At 41.7% G+C, this 24,046-nt stretch overlaps 3 protein-coding genes across 4 annotated transcripts in view; 2 read left to right on the forward strand and 1 right to left on the reverse strand.

The window, feature by feature from the left end:
• The window catches only part of LOC100845882 (proteasome activator subunit 4), an 18,890-nt gene extending 10,463 nt beyond the window's left edge, over window positions 1–8,427 (reverse strand). Inside the window, exons 1-11 of one of the 2 annotated variants that reach the window (XM_024457341.1) lie at window positions 8,063–8,427; window positions 5,075–5,177; window positions 4,870–4,982; window positions 4,674–4,796; window positions 3,635–3,736; window positions 3,376–3,541; window positions 1,395–1,511; window positions 976–1,043; window positions 792–893; window positions 489–705; window positions 26–253 (exon numbers count right to left, since the gene is read on the reverse strand). In XM_024457341.1, the coding sequence (XP_024313109.1) occupies window positions 26–253; window positions 489–705; window positions 792–893; window positions 976–1,043; window positions 1,395–1,511; window positions 3,376–3,541; window positions 3,635–3,736; window positions 4,674–4,796; window positions 4,870–4,982; window positions 5,075–5,177; window positions 8,063–8,223 (1,500 nt within the window). In that variant the 5' untranslated portion in view covers window positions 8,224–8,427. The remainder of the gene's footprint in view (window positions 1–25; window positions 254–488; window positions 706–791; window positions 894–975; window positions 1,044–1,394; window positions 1,512–3,375; window positions 3,542–3,634; window positions 3,737–4,673; window positions 4,797–4,869; window positions 4,983–5,074; window positions 5,178–8,062) is intronic. The other variant, XM_003563877.4, reaches the window with a different exon arrangement.
• A 1,738-nt stretch (window positions 8,428–10,165) lies between these two features.
• On the forward strand, window positions 10,166–13,465 carry LOC100846383 (protein FATTY ACID EXPORT 1, chloroplastic). The gene is made up of 6 exons (XM_014896816.2): window positions 10,166–10,536; window positions 12,131–12,329; window positions 12,586–12,753; window positions 12,933–12,979; window positions 13,050–13,090; window positions 13,171–13,465. Exons 1-6 carry the CDS (start codon window positions 10,366–10,368, stop codon window positions 13,253–13,255), a joined length of 711 nt encoding a protein of 236 aa, XP_014752302.1. The 5' UTR covers window positions 10,166–10,365; the 3' UTR covers window positions 13,256–13,465.
• Window positions 13,466–16,615: 3,150 nt separating this feature from the next.
• Window positions 16,616–23,615, forward strand: LOC100846690 (ERAD-associated E3 ubiquitin-protein ligase HRD1). Its single transcript, XM_014897797.2, has 8 exons — window positions 16,616–16,843; window positions 16,966–17,559; window positions 18,402–18,578; window positions 18,659–18,808; window positions 18,926–19,131; window positions 19,256–19,397; window positions 21,585–21,771; window positions 23,225–23,615. Exons 2-8 carry the CDS (start codon window positions 17,027–17,029, stop codon window positions 23,312–23,314), a joined length of 1,485 nt encoding a protein of 494 aa, XP_014753283.1. The 5' UTR covers window positions 16,616–16,843; window positions 16,966–17,026; the 3' UTR covers window positions 23,315–23,615.
• The last annotated feature ends 431 nt before the right edge of the window (window positions 23,616–24,046 follow it).

The raw sequence follows: 24,046 nt of genomic DNA on the forward strand, positions 1-24,046 counted from the left end.
CGCAGACAAGGTAGAAAAGACTTACATTTGAAAAGATGGACCCAATTAACTGCATCGTAGCTATAGTTTTAGGTGGGTCATTGGCATCCATACCAAGCAATGCATTTGAAAGGGAGGTGACGATAAGATCATTGAGTGTATCAACGGTGCTATTGTCATCCAACTCAGATGAACATACAGAACTAAGAAGAATTGCACGTCCAGAAAATGCAACAGATGTGACGGCATTCTTTAATTGGTGGGTGGCAGTAGTCTGTCAGAAAAAATAAGGCTGTTAGGTTGCTTTACAGAAAACGACTCTTGTAGGTAGCAACGACAGCCAAGCTCTACAAAAATAATACTCCCTCCGACCCATATTACTTGTCAAAATATTACATGTATCTAGATGCTTTTTAAACATAGATACATCCACATTTGGGCAAATATGAGACAAGTAATATGGGTCAGAGGGAGTATCACATATGCTGCATAAATATTGTAAAACTTACTGTCTCTAAGGCTAGTTGGAAGTTTTTTGCAACAAACGGAAGCACCAAGGATGGCTCAACATAAGTCAGGATTGAAGTTGCAATGGATACTGTTTCAGCAAGAGAGTCGTCCTTGCTATACTGACCACGATCCAGTAATTTCAAAAGTACTCTGACAAAAATAGCTCTCTCTTCCTTTCCAAGACAAAACTGTTCAATTTTGTCATCCACTGTGTCACTGCAGTGAAAATATCGAATCGGATGAAAATGTAGGCAATAAGAAGATCCTTTAAGCTGAAGCCCAAGTTCAGATTGGTCCCTTACAATTGTTCATCTTGAAGGCGTCTTTCAAAGTAAAAAACAAGATAACGCAAAAAACGCTCCAATGAGTAAGTCCAACGACCCCCATTTGATGGATGATAGAACCTAACACCAGGAAGACACAAGTTAAAACCAAATGAAGAGCCAGTAAACAAGCAAAAGAAAGTACAGAGAACAGAACACAAACTGTTCTAGAAAATTTATGAGCTTCTCAAATTGCCCCAGTGCCAGACTTTTAGGCTTCAAAAGGTACACCTGCAACAAAGAACAAAATTAACACAAGTCCAAACTTGCTTTCCTTAAACAGTGGAACAAGCTGACCTGTTTAGAAAATATTGTAATGTAGCATATATATGTTTCCTTTGGAAAGTTTGTTCCATATGAACTAAACCGAGAAGGATGGTAACACCATCTTCAGTGGAATATACAAAACTTTGTACTAGCTAATCAACTACACAAGTGATTAAAATCATAAATGGCCACATTACTAGTGAATAGTTTATTACCATACCAAAAACATAAAATATTAGAGGCTGAAGTGCAAAAATTATCTTCCATAAGCCTGTCAGATGAAGAAAAAAAGTTGAAGGGATACAAATAACTTACAACAGACTTTGCAATTGCCTTGGTAGGTGATCTGGTCTTACTGGAGAATAAAAATCTTGTGTTCCTAGGCACCTCCACTGGAAAGGGGTATGACCCATTCCCACTCGATATAGGAACCTAACCACAAAGACAGAAATATATCAATGTATTTGCAAAGAAATTATTTAATCCTTTTTCAATGGATTTGCCATGTAGTGGTACTTTAAATCTGATGGTTGAATAACATAAGACAAGCTTTTGTAATGTATCGTTGATATAAATATTGTTTGGTATTCACATAACAAACCTAAGTATTAATAACATTTGGCATATATCAATACGACGAAAGAAAAGACAGACAGCTTGACTCAGGTTGTCAAATTTTATGAGATCCAAGAAAGCATTATAGTCGCTTTAGTATTCTGAAGAGAGCACTATAGTACTTCAGGAGTAGGCTGTAGTGCACAAAGTGTGGTTGGTACTACACTGTGGTTGTTCCAGCGCTCCTGTGCTATAGCATTCCAGCGCATGCACCTTTATTTTGGCCAAAAACAGTCACCAGAAAGCCGTGAATCTAGTAATGATACATGGACCTCCATACCACTGAATAGAATGTAATGGCCTTTGTTTCAAAGCGCTAGCAATTTGAATTTTCAGGCAGATACAAAGACTGCAGACAAGATATGGTCAAGCCTCTAAGACAAGGAAAATTGTTTACCATTATTCCTCCTTGAATGTATTTTAAGAAAGTAGAAGATATTTTGTTCAGGGGAAATCGTCACAAAACAAACATTTCTTGATGTGATTTTGTACTTGTCTTTCCAATCATTACCTTCACTTGGTCCTCACCGTGTAATTTTTTCCATTATTTATTTTTTAATGTAAATAAGTAGTAGTTCCTTTGTTTGGGAGAAAGCATCAGAAAAGTGAATGACCAGTTATTCTATAGATGTTTGAAGAATGATAATTTCGGTATATCTGATATCAACTTGTATCGACGTAACCTTATTGGCATAATACTTTGGAAATTTACTTTAAAATCGTCCGGAGCATATAACTTTGTATGTTTTCCAAACAGGAGCAAGCTGCATCATCTATATCGCCAATGCCTATTGTAGAAATACTACATTATGATTCCACCACCTCTGTACAAAACCTCATTCCACCTTCATGCAAGAGTGAAATACTTGGATGGAATCTGACATGCAAAAGTAAATCAAACTAGTAACAGCTTAATCTGTTTCAGGAAAAGTAGCATCTTAATTTCAACGAACGAATATTTCAATCCCCACGAGAACATGAGCGACAGAAAATACAGTTACTTGTAACGCTTCAATAGGTACTGCCATGTTTGCTTTTCATCAAGCATACAAAGAATTAAAACAACCCTCCAATTTGCTGACAGCAATGACAGTTCAACCTACACCTGGGGCAACTCTAAGTACTCCTTGAAAAAAGAGCTATGAAAATGTTTTTGGCACTATCCAATCTAACCCTTCCCTGAAATGTATATCCAAGTCCATGTGTTCAGCAAGCTCAAGGTCATTGCACGGTTCCTCCTAATCGAACACCGGAATAAACTGGGCAGTCTGGGCATACAATGGACTGACATTGAAGACATTGGACAGATGATACTGCACAGGCGCAGCAACTTCGAAGAGAAGTTCATGGCAATATTTTACAACTATTGTGTGGTATATATGGAAACAGCTAATGCGAAGATTCTAGACAATGTCACAACAAGTGTTAGATCCTGGAAATGTCTTTTTAGGAGAGATCAGTTTGCAATCCTTTAGACTTAGGGAGAGTTTAGGGCTCTCCATATTAGCTGGGCTGATTATGTTGCCTAATTCTTTCTTCTCCCTGACAATAGCTGTTTATGCATTCCCATACCCTACCTTGTATATGTTTTCACTATATTAAGAAAACCTATCAGGGCCTTTCCTGCAATCTTCCCATTGAAAAAGGTACCTGAGAATTCAAGCTGAGAGCCATGACATACCTCAAACATGTTCAAGTATCTTGTAAACAATAGAGGCAGAAACGTCTCCCATTCAACGGATCTGGATTTTTTTATACAACGTGCTATGATGGAAGCCCATTGGATATCCCAGAAGTTACAATTTGTGACTGAGTCCCAAATGTCAAGGCATTGTGCAATCCAATCACTATAAAACAGTGTCAAAGTTAGTTACAGAAATAGATGTTCAGTAACATAAGGGACAGAAGCTTATTGATCAGAATTTGCCCACGCCAATTACATCGTAAAGTGATCTTGGTTCCATATGTTTGCAGGAAGAAACAGCCTAAGGAATCCAACACCTTCAAATGCTGAGTTATGCCATGGATTTTCCAGCAAGGGCCTGTGGTTCCAATACAGTATCAGGTAAGGAAGTTCAATTTTGGAAGAACATTGCCAAGCAAAAATTTCCAGTTATGGTGAAAGGAACAAATTAACACATTTTGTGCTAGTTTCCAAATTTAAACAATACTAGTAGTGTGGATAGCAACAACATTGATTACAACACTGCAAGGAACAAAAAGAGTGCAAATATAACACAAGTCTCAAGCTGCTTTTTTTGGATGTTCCCTATTGAGCATATCATGGAAAAGAAATGGTAGGAATTGCAATATTTGTCCCCGAAACTAGCACAAGCATGAGATCTAAGCCCCTAATCTATGCACAAATGTAGCACTTGGAAGTGCCTAGAAATGGAATATGATATCACGGGTTCCAACTTCCAAGCCTGCATGGGCGAGGTACTTTCCCTAAAGTTGCATATACTCTAGCATTTCCCATGTATGCGTAGTTGAATCACTTAAGCCCCAAAACTGGCCCAACACTAGGCACCATTTCTTCATGAATAAACTGTTTCAGAAGATATAGTAAGGTTTGTGGTAGCTGGTTAGAAAAGATTGCATCCTTACATTTTGTCTACATTCATTGAGATAAGATTGCATCAACTATTTGATTAGGTGTCACCCTTAGGGGATAAAATCTCCTAAAAGATATGATTTGTTAGTTAGTTAGTTTGCCATGATTGCTAGCAAAGTCTCAATTAAACAATGCATGCACGTACTTCTGGCCTTCTGGTCAATGAAAGAAATAATCAAAAAAATAAAGGTTATCTAGTTTCTCTCTGTTCATGGGCTGGTCGATCAAACAAGATGAGTTCCAGCTTGGATTTTGACAGAGTTTTTTACCAATTCACATTTTCACCGGATAGAATGCCAAGGAATTAAAAATATCAAAGCGGCAAGAAAACAGCAGTATGTGGGGCCAAGCAGAAGCTGCCGAACCTGAATTCAGACCAAACCTCAGCAGCTGCACCTTCAGGAAAGAAAGTTCTAGAGGCACGCACCAAGGATGTGATGGTCTCGAAGTGTTGCTGTCTTACTTTCCAGCCCTCAGGGCCCATGTTTCTGAAACAAACATGGCAGTCTGTTATTTCTGGTACTTCTTTCAATGCCAGAAAAAGTGTGTTCAAAACTGTACCTCTTGAAATGGGTCCTTATCAATGTCTCATAAAGTGGCCTCCATTGCACATCAAGTGAAAGCCTCTTCACGTGCTTTTTGAGAAGCCTGATGAGCAAACCTCCCCATTTTATCTGGTTACCAATTATGTACCAAGAAAAATGTGGATATCACCAAAGAGCAAAACATCTTAACCACAGATAGATGAATAATTGCAGAACATTACCTGAACAACAAACTTATTCTGTGATGCATGAAATACTGCAAACCCAAGCTCTACAAGAGCATGGATGTCCTCAGGAGCAACATCACTCTTTGCTTTGATAAAACTAAATCCATAACAAAATCAAACATTAACATTAGTTAAATTCCTATGAACAGCAATCCTGGTTATTTGCCAAATCAGACATTAAACATTTTGTCATAAATCATCCAAAACCCATTAGGGGGCACTAGATGCACTTTCCAGGTTAGCCACTAACAAATAGAATCGAATCATAAATAATTGCTACTCCCTCCATTCCGGTATATGGGGCTGTTCTTGTTTTTCACCATAACCAAGACGTGGCCTCGTTTAGTGCTAGAAGCACCTGGCCTCCCTCCGCTTTCACCATAATTACCACATGCAACTACCTAGCGCTGGATTGGAGGAGAGGAAGCAAGACGTGGCTATTTTCTCGGGAAGGAGGACCGTGTAGGTTAGCTTTTCCCTTAATTAAATCAAAATCAATGCCTACTTATTCCCAGAATTAAAGCAAAGTAGTTTTTACGAGGATGGGATGCGCTGGATCGCTTCGAACGACGGAAAACGGGAGATCGGCCCCATAATCTGAAATCAGGATTTCACAGAGAACAGCCCGGTATACCGGAACGGAGGGGGTACCTTCTTAGCAATAGGATCTTATGACTACCTAATATGATGTTATTCAGTAATTGCATGGTACGACCAGATGCCCCCTAGTACCTATCCCTAACAAACATACTATGCCACTTCGGGTAATGCTGGTTAGGCAAACGGGGTTGTCATAAACCACCACATTGCCAGCATTAATTTCCTTCTGTAATCTCGTGTGAAAAATGCAGACTGCCCCTATGTTTCTTGTTCTGTAAGTTTGGCAAACACCAAGGCTCTCCATCACATGCATGCAGAACCTACTCAATCCATCTTAATGCGACCACTACTTCATTTGTATGCATTGTCACTTGGAACGTTAGAGAAGATAGTGGCTAAATGAATTGGTCGAACAATATATAGATGCAAGTACAACTGCCACCATTGTGGCATTTGGTACACAACACTGCACGAAAGTCCTCTTATCAAAGTACACCACCATTTCCTCCGCTAGGGGGTGGAGGTATGTGCTTACATGCATTTATTGGCAGAAAATAGGCGGTAGGGAAGTTGGCAAAAAAAAAGTTAGTGATATGATGTGCATTTAGACCCCACAAGCCCCTTGATCTCAGTTGACCAGCTTCTATCAATCTAGTCCCGACTCCAAGATCATTTTGCAGCCACGGGTGGCCCACCAGGTACTGCTTAGTAACTTTTTAGAAAACCATGGATAAGTTAAGGTTGTGTGACTTTGAGAAGAAAGAGCATATGGGCATTATACATTTTCAGGGGAGAAGAATTGGAATTGGAGTGGTGGAAACTCACAAAGTGGACGTACTACAAAACTAGGCAAGTGGCCACATGCATTGATACTAACTTCATCAACATATTCACGGATAAACATGTTAGAATAGCATTTAGATAATAGTTATCTCTTTCCAACCTTATATCTTATTATCTTTACAAATATATAAAATTTAATCTGACTTCTGTTTTCCAAACATAAGGGAATGTTTGTTCACTTTGTTGAGAGTTACACAAGAGGATGTTCTGTTGGTTGAGAAAATAAAGGAGCAAAATATCATAAAGTAGAAAGCTACCATATCTAGGTGCACCAAAAAGAAGAAAAGGTATGTTCAATTTGTTGAGAGTTGCTCCAGAGTTTATTTTGTTTGTTGAGCAAATAAATGGAAGAACCAACTCCACGAAGAAAAGATGGCATAAGAGGGCTGACGGATCTGCGCACTTCCTTTGTATGAGAGGGTGAGGTTGGCAACATTCCCATTATTTATTTACACTAGCAAATACCCACGTATTGCTATGGAATAAAAAGAATGCATTACATGTTTAACGAGAATGTTGTGCTATCATATGTTATGATATCAAATCAAACAATCCAACCTGCTATCTTACTCTTATAAAGATGTCATTCGGTGGTGATAGTCTGTCCACCAACCCTTCAGATGTGAGTTTTCAATTCGTTACAAATGGATGAAATGGTGCTCATGTTTGCTACCAAAAGTGGGGTAGCTTTACTATAAGTGTCACTATACTAATCTTCGCATAGAAAAAAATTGCAACAAATTTCGGATGCAGTAGTAAATGAACGAGCATGTTGCATAGGCTAAGTTTGGGCAATACACTGGGGCTTTAGGTGGTCTAATTTGTTTTATTATTAATAGAACCTTGTTGAGAAGTCTAAATAAATGGCTTGAAGGTGATGGACCGCCACCACCAATTGACATCCCTATCTCTATAATACTCCTATAGGACTAGAGATGTACATATATCATATGATAGTAAAGCTTTGAAAACATTTTAGTGGCATTTTGTTGAGCAATTCTTTGGAGTGGCATTTCATCATAGCATTGTTTCTTTACTGCCATTTTATGGAAGATCTCCAAATTCTGTTTGTTGGCTTATTACTTGTATGACATGAGCCTTGTGACAAGTGTTTTACCCTGCCCTTTCTTGTATGCATGATTTCTTTGTCTGAATGAAAGGTTGCTCTCTTCACAAAGCCATCAACAGCTGTTTTCGAAAATCACCAGTTAGCTGTCCTGATTCTCCAAAATCTCCGTGAAAGACTCTTTGTTTCATTGGTGAGATGAACCGTATCTCCAAATCGCCGACATAGCCAAACAGGCACCAAGAGTGGATGCTTGAGATTAGTGCAGCCAACGATTCCCCCACCCAAAGGCAATCACGTCACGCCAACGAGAAGTCTGCACTCAGCTAAACACTGAACCCCTCCTAAATCTTCCCCGCAGCAGCAGCAGCAGCAGCAAAACAACAACAACAACAACAGAGGAATCGTAGGAACCTTCCGAGCAAATCGAATCGAATCGAATCGGTACGGATGGAAGGGTTCGAGATAATTACAGGTCGAACACGGAGATCCACTTGAGCGTGGCGTAGGCGGAATCGGGGTCGGCGGGGCGCCACGCGTCCTTGGCTGAGCGCACCGCGCCGGCGAACGCCGCGGCCTCCCCCCGCGCAGCATCAGCCACCGCCGGGGGCAGCCACGCGTTGTAGAGGTGCATCCCCCCACTCTGCCCGTCGGATCGCTGCTACGGGTTTGTGAGTCGAAGCGGAAATGGGTGGTAGGTTAGGGGTTGGGTTTAATAGGGAGGGTATTTATGGGTGGCCGCGTTCTTTCTTCGCCTCCAAGACGAGCAGGGGAGGGAGACGACGACCGAGAGGCCGGAGGGCGACTACGGCGACCACGGTGCTTTGCGTCTGCTCCACTGGCAAGGCAAGGCAGGCTGTATCACTGACGCAGGCCTGGTGGTGGGTGGACTGGGTCTACGGTGGACTGCTCGAGTTTTTTCTTATTCTATGCTCTGAATATTTCCGGGTGCAATTAATTGTGCACTCTCTTTGAACCGCAGATCGAATATAGTAGTAGGGCTGGAACCGAGAGTAAATTGAAGTTGTTTGATTACTCCGGCCGCTCGTTGTTTTTCGAAACCGATTCCTTTCCGACTCGATCCATTGATCAAGAAGAATAGAGTTGTCCAGTTAATTACGAAATACCGAGAAAAAAAACTAACAAATGTCCATAGCGCTCGTCATGAAACATGACCACACTAAAGATCAAACTGTCCGACCCGGCCATCCACACTCAGTCAACACGCGCAGCCGAAAGAAGATAGTTGTTGATGTTGCATGCAGAAGTTACTGTCGTCAGACAAACACTTCTCCTGATCTGGCGACTCTGACTTCTCCTACTAATGTCCAAGAACGAGGTCTCTACCTCGGCAAATACGCAAGCTCACGTCGGGCCATGCAGTCGGCCGTCCTCGCAAGCGAACGTAAAACATCAATTCTAACGGCGGCTCATTCTTGTGTTTCAGTTGTTATGCGTACGTAACAATCAAGTGCACAGACAACTTAAACACAAAAATGAGCCGCCGGAGTTTATATGGGTGAAAACGGATCGGATTCGGAGGATAATGACCGTACGGATGCGGATTCGGATGCGGAAACGAATACGGAATATAACGGAACTTGTCAGAAACGGATATGGTACGGTAGCTGAGCGGTACTGGATCGGAAACGAATAATTATGATCGGATAATGCGCAAATAGAAATAATAACCATTAACCAATAATAGATGAGCACAACCATCTCAGTACACACAGAGACACACAATGCATGTCTTACTTGGCTAGTTGGCAAATCTTGCCAGATGTGCATGCACATCAGCACGTACAAGTGAGCAAGAGTCCAGCAGGCAGCAGCAGTTTTTTGTTTTTTCACATTTCAGAATCAGCAAGTGCGGCAGTTCGTATGGGCAAAGAGAGAGGGGCAGAAGATCTTAACGTGTTAGCCATGGCCCATCAGCACATACAAGTGAACAAGTCCAGGACACAACAGTTAGTATATGGGCAAGTAAGTGGGCTTTTGGCCGTTAGCCATGGCCCATACGTGACAATTTAGTAAAAAGTGGATAATATCCTATTTGTTATCGCGAGATAATCCGATTGAAATTCCGGATAATCCGTATCCATCGGATTATGCTTGCACGGTATCCGAATAAAATATCCGATCTCCGGTACCGTATCCGATCGGATAGGTATATTCTCTTCCCATATCTTATATCATCGGATTCGGAACCGGATTTAGCCGAATAATATCCAATCCGGTTTCACCCATGGAAGTTTATGATTGGCGAGCTGATTATATCTCTCCACTGAGACCAATTATCCAAGCACAAATTGTGCCTTTGTATGCAGAGCCTCCGTTCACAATCACTTGGTATTTCTTCGCCTCGAGGTATCAGAACCCAGCCTTCACATAATAAAACTAACAATGTTGGTTTCATTATAAAACATGAAGAATTGCACGGGACGCATGACAATAGGAAACTCAACGCAACCCATCTGTCAAAAAACAAAAAAAAACGCACATCTGCATCTCGTGGGCCGATTGCTCCTCTCCATCTAGCCCACGTCTGTCGTTCCATTCCGTGCCCCACGTGGGACTTGCCTGCGACTTGCCAGTCCAGTCGCCGCCGAGGAAGGAAACAGGCAGGCGGGGAGGGCAGGAGCAGTAGCCGAGTGGCCAACGACTCCTCCTCCTCTGGCCTTCGCACCACCAGCCTCCACCGAGAACCAGGAACAAGCCATCCCGCCTCCTACCAGCTCCGAGAGAACCCCTCGATCCCTACGCGCGAGTTCCCATGGCGGCGGCGCAGCTCCGCGGATCGGCCGCGCCGGGGACGGCGAGGAGGTGGCCGGCTCCTTGCGGCGCCATCCTCCGCTTCGCGCCGCTCTCCACGTCTAGGATCCCAGCAGCGTCGCTTCATCGTGTAGGAGCCTTCCATGGCCTTTCCGCTAGTGTCGCCCCGAAGGTGAGTTCTCGCTCTTGTCTCTGTTTGGCCTCCGTCGCTCCCTGGATCTAGAATTGTCAACGGTTCGATGGTTGTGATAATGTATACGTTTCTAAAAATTTGGAGAGAGGCTGGACGCTGCGATTTTGCAGAGTGTACCATGTGTTTTTGGTGGAGTTGAGTGCGAATTGTCCTCGCCAAGAAATGCTTAGTAGAAAGAGACCCCTTGCTAGACATTGCGAAAAATGGTGCGTTGAAACCTGACGCTAGATGAATATAAAACTACACCATGCCAGGTATTCTTACATGAATTTCAGAAAATCACAAACGTCAATGTTCCTGGAGCCTGGAGGGACACGCTGACACTTGGTTTTGTTTGCAAGAGTTAATAAGGAAAGTAAGTGTACATGCCGGGCGTGCTTCTGCTTCATGTGTAGACGGGAGAAGTGCTTTTTAGAGGGTTGGAAGCACCAAAAACCGAAGCAGAAGCCCAAACAAACATGGCCTTAGAAATTAGAACAAGGTAGAGGCATTAGATAGACTTGCCTCGAAAATGTAGCACCACGTGATTGAGTTTTCAGCATCACCGAATGAAGGGTTGGCGGTTGATTGGTTAGTTCGAAGCATGGGTGATAATAGAAAATCACAGGGGATGATGTTTAGGGCATGACAGGCACGACCCCACGTACGTGCACGCCATAACCTCAGCTCAAGCACGGTTGCGTGACTGGTCAAACGGACGTAGCCCAGTCATGCACTTGGCCATCTCTCCGAACAGTCACGCTGTATGAATTAGGAATTCTAGAAGGGATTGGTGCAGCTAATACAGCAATCCTTCTGGACTATGGTCCATGGAACAGTTGCTATGTGTCTGAGGAATAAACCAGGTGCTCATCTTAAGTTGGTGTTTCTTTCTTTTTTCTCAAACACTCATGAGAGCATGTCATTTTCATTAGAAGAAAACACCAAGATGGTGCTGGCCTTAGAATTCGGAAAAACGGCAAAGAAAAGAAAAGTAAAACAGCACAGCTTAGCCAACCTATCAAACAACAAGGAAGAGCAGAAAACAAAAAGGAAACTTATACAGCTAGACTACTGCCATCCATGCTAGGGATCTGCGGGCTTTGAATGCTGAGACAACCTGTGCAAAGCCTTGCACCAGGTGGGCATCAAAGCTGGGCTTCCGTAGGATAACATCGACCAACGCCAGGGCGTCCGGAGTAGCTCCATCGAACGTGCAGATCCGGGTACCTTAAGTTGCTGCATTTTGCTGGATTCCTATATAGATTGTTTGGTTCCGCCTAGGCAAATACCATTCAGGTTGAAGCAGCTCTTACCTCCTTCTATGCTACGATAGTTGTGCAATATTTTATATTCCATTGTCATATTTGTTATGGTCTTTGGAGGACATATTTTTTACCAAAACAATCTTGAGTTGTACCTGTACCCCATGAATTTTCTTCATGTACAAGAATGTATTTCAGTTCTCTTGTAACATGACATTCTTCTTTCTAGGCACATTCTGGCATATTCGCCCACTACTCTCGTCCAAATTTTGTACTTATCTCTGTAGAAATCTTTTCCTCTTTTGACGGTGTAGCTTATGGCATTGCAGCTGTTGACTACAATGTGCATGAAGCCAAAATGTACTAGGTTTCCCATTGATCACGCTACTGCTCCTGTGCACACAGAAGATGAAATTCCTGAGCCAAACACGACGGTTATTGCTAGTGAAGAGATAGGTACAGTCCAGGAAGTCGCTCCACAACAGAAGAGTGCAATAATACATGACTTCTGTCTCGGGATTCCTTTTGGTATGATTTCAACTTTCTTGCTTCATTACTTGAGTCTTAAAAGTAACCTGGTTATTTTGTCTTAGCCCTCCTTTCTCTCAGTAGATATGTCAGTATGTCACATACTTCTTTGTAATATACTACTACATCATGTTTTTTGAAAGCTGGCTAAATGCTCTTATATTATGTTATCCTTGTATGATGCCTCATTGGTCATTTGCCTGATCTTGGCCCATTTGGATTTTTTTTTATACTGATTACAACTTCCTTAATTCAGGCGGATTCTTATTTTCCATGGGCCTTGTTGGATTTCTATTTTGGAGGAGTCCTGTAAGTCTTACTTTTGGTGTTGCACCTGGCCTTGCTATATTGGCACTTGCTGTGCTTAGTCTCAAGGGTTGGAGGAGTGGAAAATCCAGCTTGCCATTCATACTGGCACAAGCAGGTATTTTAATTTCCTCATCATCCTAACAAATTCCAGTTAACAAAGGCATGCATGTCTGAACAGTCAATAGTGATAATTGTATAAATACTTTATCCTGGACCCCGGTAATCTGCTACTAAACGCCAAGAACCAAATGTGGACAACCTATGCTAATTAACCTGCTCTGCCATCATTTTCAGCTGTTGCTGCTGCAGTAGCATGGAAGCATTGTCAGGCATACACCACGGTAAGTGACACTATCACTTACAAAAAAAAAACTAATGAATCTTATTCTGATTAGTTGACTGTTGTCGCAGACGAAGAAGCTGCTTCCCTGGGGCTTTTATGCTGCACTCAGGTATTTCTCCATTATCTCTTGCTTACCCTATTTCAACTGATCATAGCATCCTCTGTCCTTACAACTTCTCATGTCACCAGTGCCGCGATGATTTGCTTCTACTCATACGTTTTACTTGCTGGGGGAAATCCACCGCCAAAGAAGAAGGCAGCTACTGTGATATAAGTCGCCTTTAGTCCTATGGCGGACGAATCTGTGTTCTAGTAAATGTACCGATCATAGGATGTCTTTTATTTCATTTTACTGTACAACACCAAAAATAATAAGTTGTGTTCTAGCATAGCTCATTTGAGTACCTCTGTTACCTAATGGAAGAATCGGAGCAGATAAGATTTGCCTAGATTCTACATGAATTTCTACTCAGCATTACCCTTATACGCGGATACTGAGCAGATAGTGTGCATCGGGCCTGTTTGGTCTGTGTGACCCCGTGAGACCGTGAACCAAGCCAAGTTTTTGTTTCCTTCCAACATCTAGTACTAACTCTGAGATCTTGCACCAAAATTTTGGTCATCTTCTCGGTAACAAGAGTTCGGTTTGTGTCAAACGATGCCAAATATTGTACTTTCTCCGTCCAGCAAAGGATGTCTCAACTTTGACTAAATTTGAATGCATTTATACATCAAGTCATGTATAGATACACCTAAATTTTGACAAACTTGAGACATCTTTTGTTGGACGGAAGGAGTACCACAATTTGGGTGCACCAGTTTTCGAACACTGTACTATAAGGTATGTAGACCATTTTATGGTTTGGCCGGCCATATCGTAGAATCATGGTTATATGCAATTTTTGATAAAATAAAATATGATTTCAAATACTACATAAGTTCATAATACATCATTGGATTTAAATAAATTACGTTAGCTTGGGTAGATTTATTCACATGATACTGAACTTAACTGATGTTTCCAAGAATAATTAATTATTCATCCGTCCAATAAAGAATGTCTTAACTTTGACTAAATTTGAATGCATCTATACGCTAAGTCATGTCTAGATACATCCAAATTTTGGTAAACTTTAGACATCTTTTGTTTGACGGAGGGAGTATATACATTGATACCTTAAAAGTGCGATTTGCAAATAATACTCCCTCCGTCTTATAGTAAATGAGTCAAATTTGTCTAAATATGAATGTATCTATGCCTAAAAAACGGCTAGATACATGTAATAAAAAGTCACTTAATATGAGACAGAGAGGAAGTAATATGTTCTACTTAGAGTGAGGCAAAGAAAACCAAATACTCCCTCCGTCCAACAAAGGGTGTTTCAATTTTGACTAAATTTGAATGCATCTATACACTAAGTCATGTCTAGATACATCCAAATTTTAACAAACTTGAGACATCTTTTGTTAGACGGATGGATTAGAAAATTATAATGTGCACCGGTAACAAGTAAATGAGAATTTACATGCTTTTGTGATCGTTCATGATTATGAGTCTGATACTAACAGTTCTACAGAATCTGCGATCTACAGGTTGAATTGATTCTATAAATTTCAAGCCGCATGTCAATCCTTGTCATCCCTTGTTCACGTGATCGATTTTGACAACCTTGTTCCCAGCAATATTCAGAAAACTGTACATGTAACATGATCATCATTCACAAGAAAATGATAACGTCGAGGAAACGGGGTACAGACATCAATTTGAGTGACCAATGGTGTAATATGTTCACCAAACGGACAGTTCATCCTCTCATTTTACCTGCTGCAACATCATGAATTATAAATCCTCAATTTTCGTAAGTCCACCATTGTTTTGTGTATTCTTTTAAGTTTGTTTCCTGTCCTTTGGTATTTTGTGGCTTTTCTCATAATTTACTCATACTAATGAGGTACATGCGTGTTGCTACAGGGATATAATGATGTATATTTATGTATGGAAACATTGATCAAAGTATTTTCTTTTGTGAATGGGCCCGGTTAAAACATGTGCCATGAAAAATCAAACATACCCTGAAGAACATAACGCCATTCTCTATCTTTCTTCCAAGCTAGAGCCCTCTCCGGTTCTACTCTGCTAGCTCCTTCACACACACGTGCGGCGTGCCTTGCAAGATAACAAAGCTTATCCTCCTCCTTGCCCTCCGTTGACACATTAGTTTTACCTTGGACTCCGCGCCGATCTCTCATGCGAACTTGGAAGCACCAGAAAATCAAGATGGTTAGCCTTTCAGTCGGTTCTAAATTTTCTTCACATAAAGATTGATTAACTAACTCAAGATCTACTTAAAAAAAACTCAAAGATCATCGAAATAGAAGAGGGTAGTGGAGCAGCTGAAGAAATGTTGATACACCAACATAATGTTTGCACTTCGTCACCTTTTTGGCAGTTTGCACAAAAGAAAGCAAACAATTACAGTGGATATTCCACAACGTCAAATGAAGAAATCAAGGCATAATAAAATCAGATACTTCTAAAAACTTGCAAACTACCTGAATTTAAGTAACCAGATCTGAAATCATGCTGCTTACGCATCCACGCACCTGCAATCCTCTCTTGTCCTTCTTCAAGTTTGGCCACATCCACCACCAGTTTGGCACCATCTTCCGCGGCACTTGATGGCGGTGGCGGCAGGGGTGGTGGCTGGCGCACTGAGACGGCGTGTCTCCGGCTGCTGGGCGGCGACCGCCGCTGATCTCTATGTACGTGTGGTGATCTAGACGTCAGTGTGCAGACCATGGTTCAATTAAGCGTATGTGTGCATTTATTGATATAGAGGCCGAAGGAATGATCTACTCTTCGAAAAAAAGCTGCTTGGACAGAATGTATGTCCTCCCTCCTGAGTTTTTGGTTTCTCGAAAAGTTCAATAAGCTAATCGTTATGCTTACTTTAATTTAAAACACGTTCAACCGGCCATTTGGACATACAGCGTGAAGTGGATGTTTATTTTCGTGGAGGAACGAGATCAGGTTTTTTTTTTCGCGTGGGAAAAGATAGCTAGGCAGATTGAAAAAATCGAATAAAGAAAGCCACGACATACATGTCACCTTCACCTAACACCGGAAATGTAAATGAAAAGATGCAAGTACATAGTATACACATAAATATTTTCAGCATGCATGAAGGGCATGTTTCTTGTCTGTCAGCACTCTGACTTATGTATAGTGGTGGGTATGGCCCGCACACAAGCTCTTGCTATGATAACGGCTTGGTCTCGCGATAGATCACGACATGCTGGACTTGTCGAGGAGATTAAATTTCTGAAGATCGATAGATCACAGAAGGGCATCACGGAATCGGGTCAATCACAACCTAACTGCTCATGTTGGGATGAGCCGACTTACGGTTTATTTGTCTTTTTTAATGCGCTGCCGCTGATGTAATCTTTCCTTAATGCAATATAAATGGTTAAAAGTTTATAAACATAATATAAATATTGGCTTTTTTTATTTTTAGAAAATACACGTCACCACAAGGAGCCGCTACCCAAAAAGGACACGTCTTACCAACACGTGGAGACCACTCATTGGTCAGCTACACGCCACCACCGGTTTTCAGACGACCTCCCCAAAGTTTGCCGGCACATCTCGCTGGCCGCCGCTTTGCAGATCAGACCTCCTTCTCTCCGCAGTCCGCACGCGCACCTTCTCCCTCCTGGTTTGGACATCACGCCGCCGCGCCGAGCGCCCTAGACCCCTCCCCTCGCCCGTCTTCCTCCTCACGCGAGCGCCGCCATCCCTCCTTCCTTCTGGCCCATCCCGCTGCCGAGCGCCGCCGCAGCCTCCTCGCCACCACCGCCGGTTGGTCTCCCTTCTACTCTCTCGCTCCCGACCGTTTCTCCTCCCATCGCCCCACGAACCGATTCCGCCCTTCCTTTAGCTGCCCGTTTCATCTCCTTAATTTTCTCCAATTCGTAACTCAGGCAAAAATCAAGGTAGGGCGGCCGCCGTACCGCTCTACTGGGTCCTCTGCCTGTGGCGAAGATGATCCGGTTGCAGACGTACACCGCGTTCAGCCTGCTGGCTACGATGTCGGCGGTGTACTACGCCTTCAGCAGCCGGGAGCAGTTCTACCCGGCGATGGTCTACCTTTCCACGTCCAAGATCTGCTTCGTTCTGCTGCTCAACACGGGCCTCGTTGCCATGTGCGTCGCCTGGCAGCTCGTGAAGCGCCTCTTCCTGGGCACGCTCCGGGAGGCCGAGGTCGAGCGGCTCAATGAGCAGTCATGGAGGGAAGTCGTGGAGATCCTCTTCGCGGTTACCATCTTCCGCCAGGACTTCTCTGTCGCTTTCCTTGCCATGGTCGCCGCCCTGCTCCTCGTCAAGGCGCTGCACTGGCTTGCACAGAAGAGGGTCGAGTACATTGAGACCACGCCCTCCGTGCCTATGCTGTCCCACATAAGGATCGTGTCCTTTATGGCATTCCTTCTTGTTGTGGACTGCCTCTTCCTGTCCAAGTCGCTGGGGTCACTGATACAGAAGCGTGAGGCATCTGTCGCTATCTTCTTTTCCTTTGAGTAAGCTCTCTCAAATCCAATTTTACTCTGAAGTGTGCTCGTACTTTTAACACGTCGTCTTTCAAATGGTACCCATCAAACCAAATTCAATTAAAACATCAAGCCTTAGGTCTTAAATATTGAAGACATGCTTTGGTTAGAGACCAATTCGTTGAAAGGGTTGTGAAAGTACTATGCATTGTTCCATGAAAAGGCCACCTTGCATGAAAGCAATGATTATATAACACCCCTTGAAAAGCAAATGTTAATGTTCTTCAGAACACCTACAAGCAAGCATGAATTGTGCTAGAGTTTCTAGTTATATACTCCCTCCGTTCCATAATTCTTGTCTCAGGTTTGCCCAAAACTGGATGTATCTATTCCTAAAAAGTGTCTAGATACATGTAATATTTCGACAAGAATTATGGAACGGAGGTAGTACTATGTATATGTATTTTGCTTGAAGATGCATCAATAGGATGATAGGTTAGTAAATATTAAGTCAAAATGGTGCAAATCATATGTTTAAATTGTTTAAACTTTAGTAAGACTTACCCAGCCGTTGAATTTCGTTGTTGATTGTTGCTTTTAAAGCATTGGACAAGCCTTTTGAGGCAAGTTCACAATCATATTGTCTAATACTCCCTCCGTCCAACAAAGGATGTCTCAACTTTGACTAAATTTGAATGCATGTATACACAAAATCATGTCTAGATACATCCAAATTTTGACAAACTTGAGACATCTTTTGTTGGACGGAGGGAGTATGTTATTCCCTGAGGTTATACTTCTATTGTTCTCAATATATGCAGATTATTGTTTATGTTACAAAGTAGCTCAGACATGTGCAAATCATGTTTCAGGTATATGATACTAGCAACGTCCACAGTATCAACATTCGTGAAATATGTATTCTATGTCAGCGACATGCTAATGGAAGGTCAATGGGAGAAAAAGGCAGTGTATACATTTTATTTGGAGCTCATCAGTGACCTTGTGCACTTGTCTTTATATATGCTCTTCTTCATAGCAATCTTTCTGTAAGTTCTCTCAATATGACCTTTGCCCTTATCTTACTATAGTTTGGACATCTATGGTTGATCTGTTATTCTGCCATCAGGAACTACGGTGTCCCACTGCACTTGATTCGTGAGCTCTATGAGACCTTCCGCAATTTCAGAATTCGCATATCAGATTATGTACGCTACAGAAAGATAACTTCCAATATGAATGAACGCTTTCCAGATGCTACAACAGAGGAGCTCAATGCGTGAGTCACATTATTTCATTAGTACTGTTTCTGATGGAACTTTTTTGTGATTTAGATTTTTTGATACATACATACATACATACATACATACATACATACATATATATATATATTCAGGAGCGATGCAACATGTATTATTTGTCGCGAAGAGATGACCACTGCAAAGAAGCTGCTTTGCGGGCACTTGTTCCATGTACACTGTTTGAGGTCATGGCTAGAGCGCCAACATACTTGCCCCACATGTAGAGCTCCAATTATCCCGCCGGATAATGGACGTGCGGCATCAGCACGACAACATGGAGCTCAACCTGGAGCTCAGCCTGGTGAGCTTCTTTTTGTTAGTAGATGGTTTTATGTTCCACACTTTCCCACTTAACAATGTGTATCAGTTAGCACTACATTGTGCAAGCAGTTCTGTATGTGATTCTATCAATACATGGAAAACAGCTGCAGGCACTGGTAATCCGAGTTCGGGAGAAGCACCAAGTGAGAACGTGAACATGCACCAAGCTAAACTTGAGGCTGCTGCTTCAGCTGCATCCTTATATGGGAGATCTCTTGCTTATCCTCCAGCGAGTACTTTGAATAGGTATATTTTTCATCATCATTGTTGCATTTGGAAGAGTTTATTATGTAAAATTTGCATGATTCTGCTAGAGATCCATGAGTTATGCTAAGAAATCTAACATTGAAATGCGCCGTTAGTCATAAGTTGTCCTGACGGTCTGATTTAGTCGTCGAGCTCAGAAAATGCCCTTTTGGATCACTGTACTTGCAAATACGGTCCTTACACCGTTATGTGGTCCTATATGCGAGACCCAACATATTATGCTGATGTGGTGCGTATGAGCTGTGGGCCTCACATCCTGACATCCATGAGCTGTATGAGTGTTTGTCTTTTTGCAGTAACACCCCCTTCCTTTCTCACAATCATCGCCGGCGTTGTTGTTTTTGGAAGGAACAGATCACTATTCCATTACGCCACTAGGCTGGACATATCGCCAGCTACATATTTTTTTTACAAAAGCAGGGAATTCACCAAACCACGTTTCATAGTGGTTGGCTTCCATAAATACACCATGCGCATCATCGCCGATGGCACTGTTGATAACGACGTCGGTGCTTGGTTTCTGGTGACTACCTCCTTAACTTGGAGTACCAGTGCACTCAGACAAGGACAGTCTGGGATTTTCTCGAGACCCGGTGACGGGGAGGAGTTGGGGAGGCTGTTGATGCCGATGAGCCAAGCTATGAGGCTCGGCGTCTCAGCCTCCAAGGATGGTGCGGTGACTATCTCACAACCCTGCTGCCGGTAGTGGGGTGGTACTCCTCATTCCCGCCGCGTCGAATGACGGTTCGATCTGCCCGTGGGTCTAGATGTCCCTTAGATGGTCTGAGTCCAGCTCCAGCTGTTCCTTGGCGCCTCCAGTCGCCACACCCGCATTGCAATTAATTGCAAATTCTCAAGTTAAATTTTCATGGATATGCCACCCATTCCAATTTATGTGGTACTCCCTCCTTTCTAATTTATAGGTCGTTTTAGAATTTTTCTGAATACCAAGAAAATCACACCCGATTACAAACTGGCCAATTGGAAATTTACCGTGTGCCGCAAAAGGCGCAGAACTGTCGGCCAGCGAGAGAGTGAGCTAATCCCCATGTTAAAAGCTCTTGTGCCCTTCAGAGCTCTCCACGCTGAAGAATACGATGGATGAAGGTGAAGGAATCGGATGAGGTGAAAAAATCAGGAGAATCGGGAGGCTCACTTCATTAGACCAACTGATTGGACTGCATGCATGTTCTGCCTTTGGGGGGTGGGTGGACTAAAACGACCTATAAATTCAGAAGGAGGAAGTCACTGATTACCTTAAGTTCAAACCATGGACACGCTAAGCATTTGCATGGGCACATGCATGTGAGCCAAATTTGTTCTCTTCTTCTCGTCTGATAATCTAGACCTTGTTTCCCATGTCTCCTTCGAGCTAGCTCCAAAGAAAAATATCCGGTGTGTTATATGTGCAGACATAAAATCAAGATCAAAGAATTGCTCAATAACTGTCTGTTGGGTTTCTCCAGTTCCTTGGCAACGACAACACCCCAAGACTACATTAATCTTAGAAATCCCAACAACAACAACTCCTAAAGATGTTGAGAGTGGATCTCAATCCAAAGAAGATCCTTCATATTTGCGAACTTTTCATGTTTTTTCATGAACTACAAAATTTACCTGTGCTATGTTGATGCTGGTTGAGGATGCTGGATAAAGATGGCAGAACTTGCTCTTTTTCCTAAATAGGCTATGCTCTTTGGGATAGTATTCGTTTTGCCACTAAGCCTTTTATTCATTTGGGTTGTGCAATTTTTATTTTGTTTCTGCACCGGTGTTGTCTCACTGAGGCATGGACCCAAGCAGTGCAAAATGGCAAAAAAGAGATGAATGCACGTTTAGGAGAAAAACTAAAATTTCCTTGTGATCTTTTTAACCTGGAAACACCTTAAGACTTACGGTTACGGTTATTGAATTCAAGTTTGAATGAACTTTCTTTATTCAGTGCCAAGCTTCCCCCTTTTTTGGAGCAAGTTAATATTGGCTTAAATAGCTTCTTTGGACTTGGTTGTTAACCATTTTCTTAATACTTAGTTATCGAAGATTGTCTTAGCCACTGTGTTCGACTGCTTTTATTATTCTACCGATAGACTACGAAGCAAGGTTATTTTAATTTTGTCCTATACATTATAGTTGTATAACTTGAAGTATCATTTATTCAATTATCAGGTACTCATCACCTCTGCATGCCACATCAAGTACTTCACAATCAGGAGAAGCAAGCAGTTCCACTGGCAATCCTTTAGCACCTCGTCCTTTTTATTCACATGGCCCAGTTGGTTCAATAGCAAGCAGTAGAGACCCTCAAATTTCCCTGCAAAAGGCATATGAAAACGCTATAAGGAGCCAGATAGAGGTAATAAGCGTCTTTTCCTAATGCAACCTGCTTCAACCTTACTATGGTATTTGTAATGACACTAGAGGAAGAGTGGTGGTTAAGTTGTACACTGTCCCCAGATAGACAACTTCCTGAATAACAAGCACATGCTCAAAAATTGTTAATGAGAGCTGAAACCTATGTTCATTTACTGAATCTAGACCATTCAATTAGCATCAATGATCCAAGGAGTCATGCGAGAGTTTGCATGATTTCACACAGACAGTTTGTTACACCAGATATGTCCCTTGCTATGTTTATCGCTGTGGTGAACATATCTAGTGCAAACCATATCATGCACTATTATTCAAACATCTTTGGTTTGAGTACCAAATCAATGTGAAAATCTCAAGTTTTCTGAGGATATAGTATATGGCATATTGCATCATCCTAAAAAAATTCTAGTGGACCCCACGTGAGTTTGGAAAGAAACAAAGAAGAATTTTTCTGTAATTTTTTCCCGTCCCATTTTCTCTTAGAACCCCAATAACTGAATCTGAAATTTTACATGGAGATAATTATACTCCCTCCGTCCCATATTAAGTGACGAAATATTACATGTAGTTAGACGCTTTTTGGGTATAGATAGTAGATACATCCATATTTTGGCAGATTTGAGTCACTTAATATGAGACAGAGGGAGTATTAAGCACTACCTTTACATTTATTTGGCGACTTGTCATATGGATTTGATATTCAACTAAAGTGGTCTGCATGATACTCAGTACCATCTTATATATGATTTGCGCTATATATGCCAACTCTTTGTTACTATTTTTAGTTATTTGGTTCATTACTATCTTGGGCTACTCTTACCTATAGTAACCACAATGGTTTTCTCCATCTTGCGAATTCCTATTTTGTTTTATGTTACTTCGCTTATGTATACATTATGTTGATCCATTTTAAATAGGAATATTGAAGTAAAGGAAAGATAATATTCTGTGTCACTGTTCTAAACAAGAGTCTTTATTTTTGTAGTACTTCTCATTATACTGCATAGATTATTCCTCCTATCTTAAATTTGGTTTGAGTTAGTAGTATTCTCATTTTTATACATAAATCTCATTATTATTGAAGGATAGAGCAATTTCTTTTTCTAGAGATTCTAGAGAACCCTGAAGAACAGCATGCAACTTTCGGGTATCTTTCTTTTAACTTGTTCTATGGGCAACTATAATCCTCAAATAGCTGTATACGACTAAACATGGTACATGGGCTTCAAACAGATGGTCTTTGTCATCGCTGTGTGATTATAATCTGTGGCATTGCGGATAAATGTTTGTTTAACAACTGGCACTTACCAATGCGATGAAATAACTAGATCATATGACACGCTTGCTCGGAAAATAAATAAATGACATCTTGTGATATTTTATCCTTCCTTGATGCACTGTCTATCGCCAACTGAACTCACAACTTCTTCTCCCAGATGTTGCACATCCAATTGCAAATGGTGCAGCAAGCGGCTACTCCATCAGCAACTAACAATGGCAGTTCTAAGCACCCGGAAAATGAGTGAAGTTGTAAATACGGGGAAGCCGGGGATCTGGATGTACATAGAGATTTGGTAATACCTGAGGTGTGACTGACGTGATGTCTTGTTGATTTTGGTATCAGTCTCTGTTAACATCTGCTGTTCGTTTGTTTTATCTGGTAATTTGCTTACCCTAAATCTTGTTGTCAAGTACGGATTGTACGTAAGATAGAAATGCAGATATATTGTGGCGATGACTTTCACAGTAACTGTGGGACTAGGCAAATACATATGCATAAAGGAATTTCGTACCTGCCATCGGAATAAAACATTGTTTTTTTTAAAATCGCCTCTATACAGCTCTACTCTTTGGTTTCATGCCATTTATTTCGTACTCTCCAACTGGATGCTGCAAAAGTGTGATTTGCGCCGCTTGGTTTAAGGGAATTAAGCCGCGGGAACGAGATTTTAACGACAGAAGGTTCGAAAATTATTACTCCTTCGGTTCATATTAAGTTTCAAAATATTACTCCATCTGATCCTAAATTCTTGACTCAAATTTATCCAAATATGTATGTATGTATTCTTAAAAAACGTCTGGTATGTGTAATATTTCGACAACAGTTTAGAATCGGAGGGAGTACATGTATCTAGACATATTTTAATACATAGATACGTCCATATTTTAATACTCCGTATATAAACATTAAAATATATTGAGATGTCCATATATTACGATCGCGTGCGCTCGCGTGTGCTCTCTATCTGATGATACCA

This window comes from Brachypodium distachyon, chromosome 1, assembly GCF_000005505.3.
Source record: "Brachypodium distachyon strain Bd21 chromosome 1, Brachypodium_distachyon_v3.0, whole genome shotgun sequence".
In the NCBI taxonomy this organism is placed as follows: Eukaryota; Viridiplantae; Streptophyta; class Magnoliopsida; order Poales; family Poaceae; genus Brachypodium; species Brachypodium distachyon.

Bases quoted from the DNA above. Each gene is read 5' to 3' on its own strand.
- LOC100846383 (XM_014896816.2), top strand. From the start codon at position 10,366: ATGGCGGCGGCGCAGCTCCGCGGATCGGCCGCGCCGGGGACGGCGAGG. The intron at 12,330-12,585 runs GTATGATTTCAA...TCCTTAATTCAG, and splicing joins CTGTCTCGGGATTCCTTTTG to GCGGATTCTTATTTTCCATG. The intron at 12,754-12,932 runs GTATTTTAATTT...CATCATTTTCAG, and splicing joins ATTCATACTGGCACAAGCAG to CTGTTGCTGCTGCAGTAGCA.
- LOC100846690 (XM_014897797.2), top strand. From the start codon at position 17,027: ATGATCCGGTTGCAGACGTACACCGCGTTCAGCCTGCTGGCTACGATG. The intron at 19,132-19,255 runs GTGAGCTTCTTT...CATGGAAAACAG, and splicing joins TCAACCTGGAGCTCAGCCTG to CTGCAGGCACTGGTAATCCG. The intron at 19,398-21,584 runs GTATATTTTTCA...TTCAATTATCAG, and splicing joins CCAGCGAGTACTTTGAATAG to GTACTCATCACCTCTGCATG.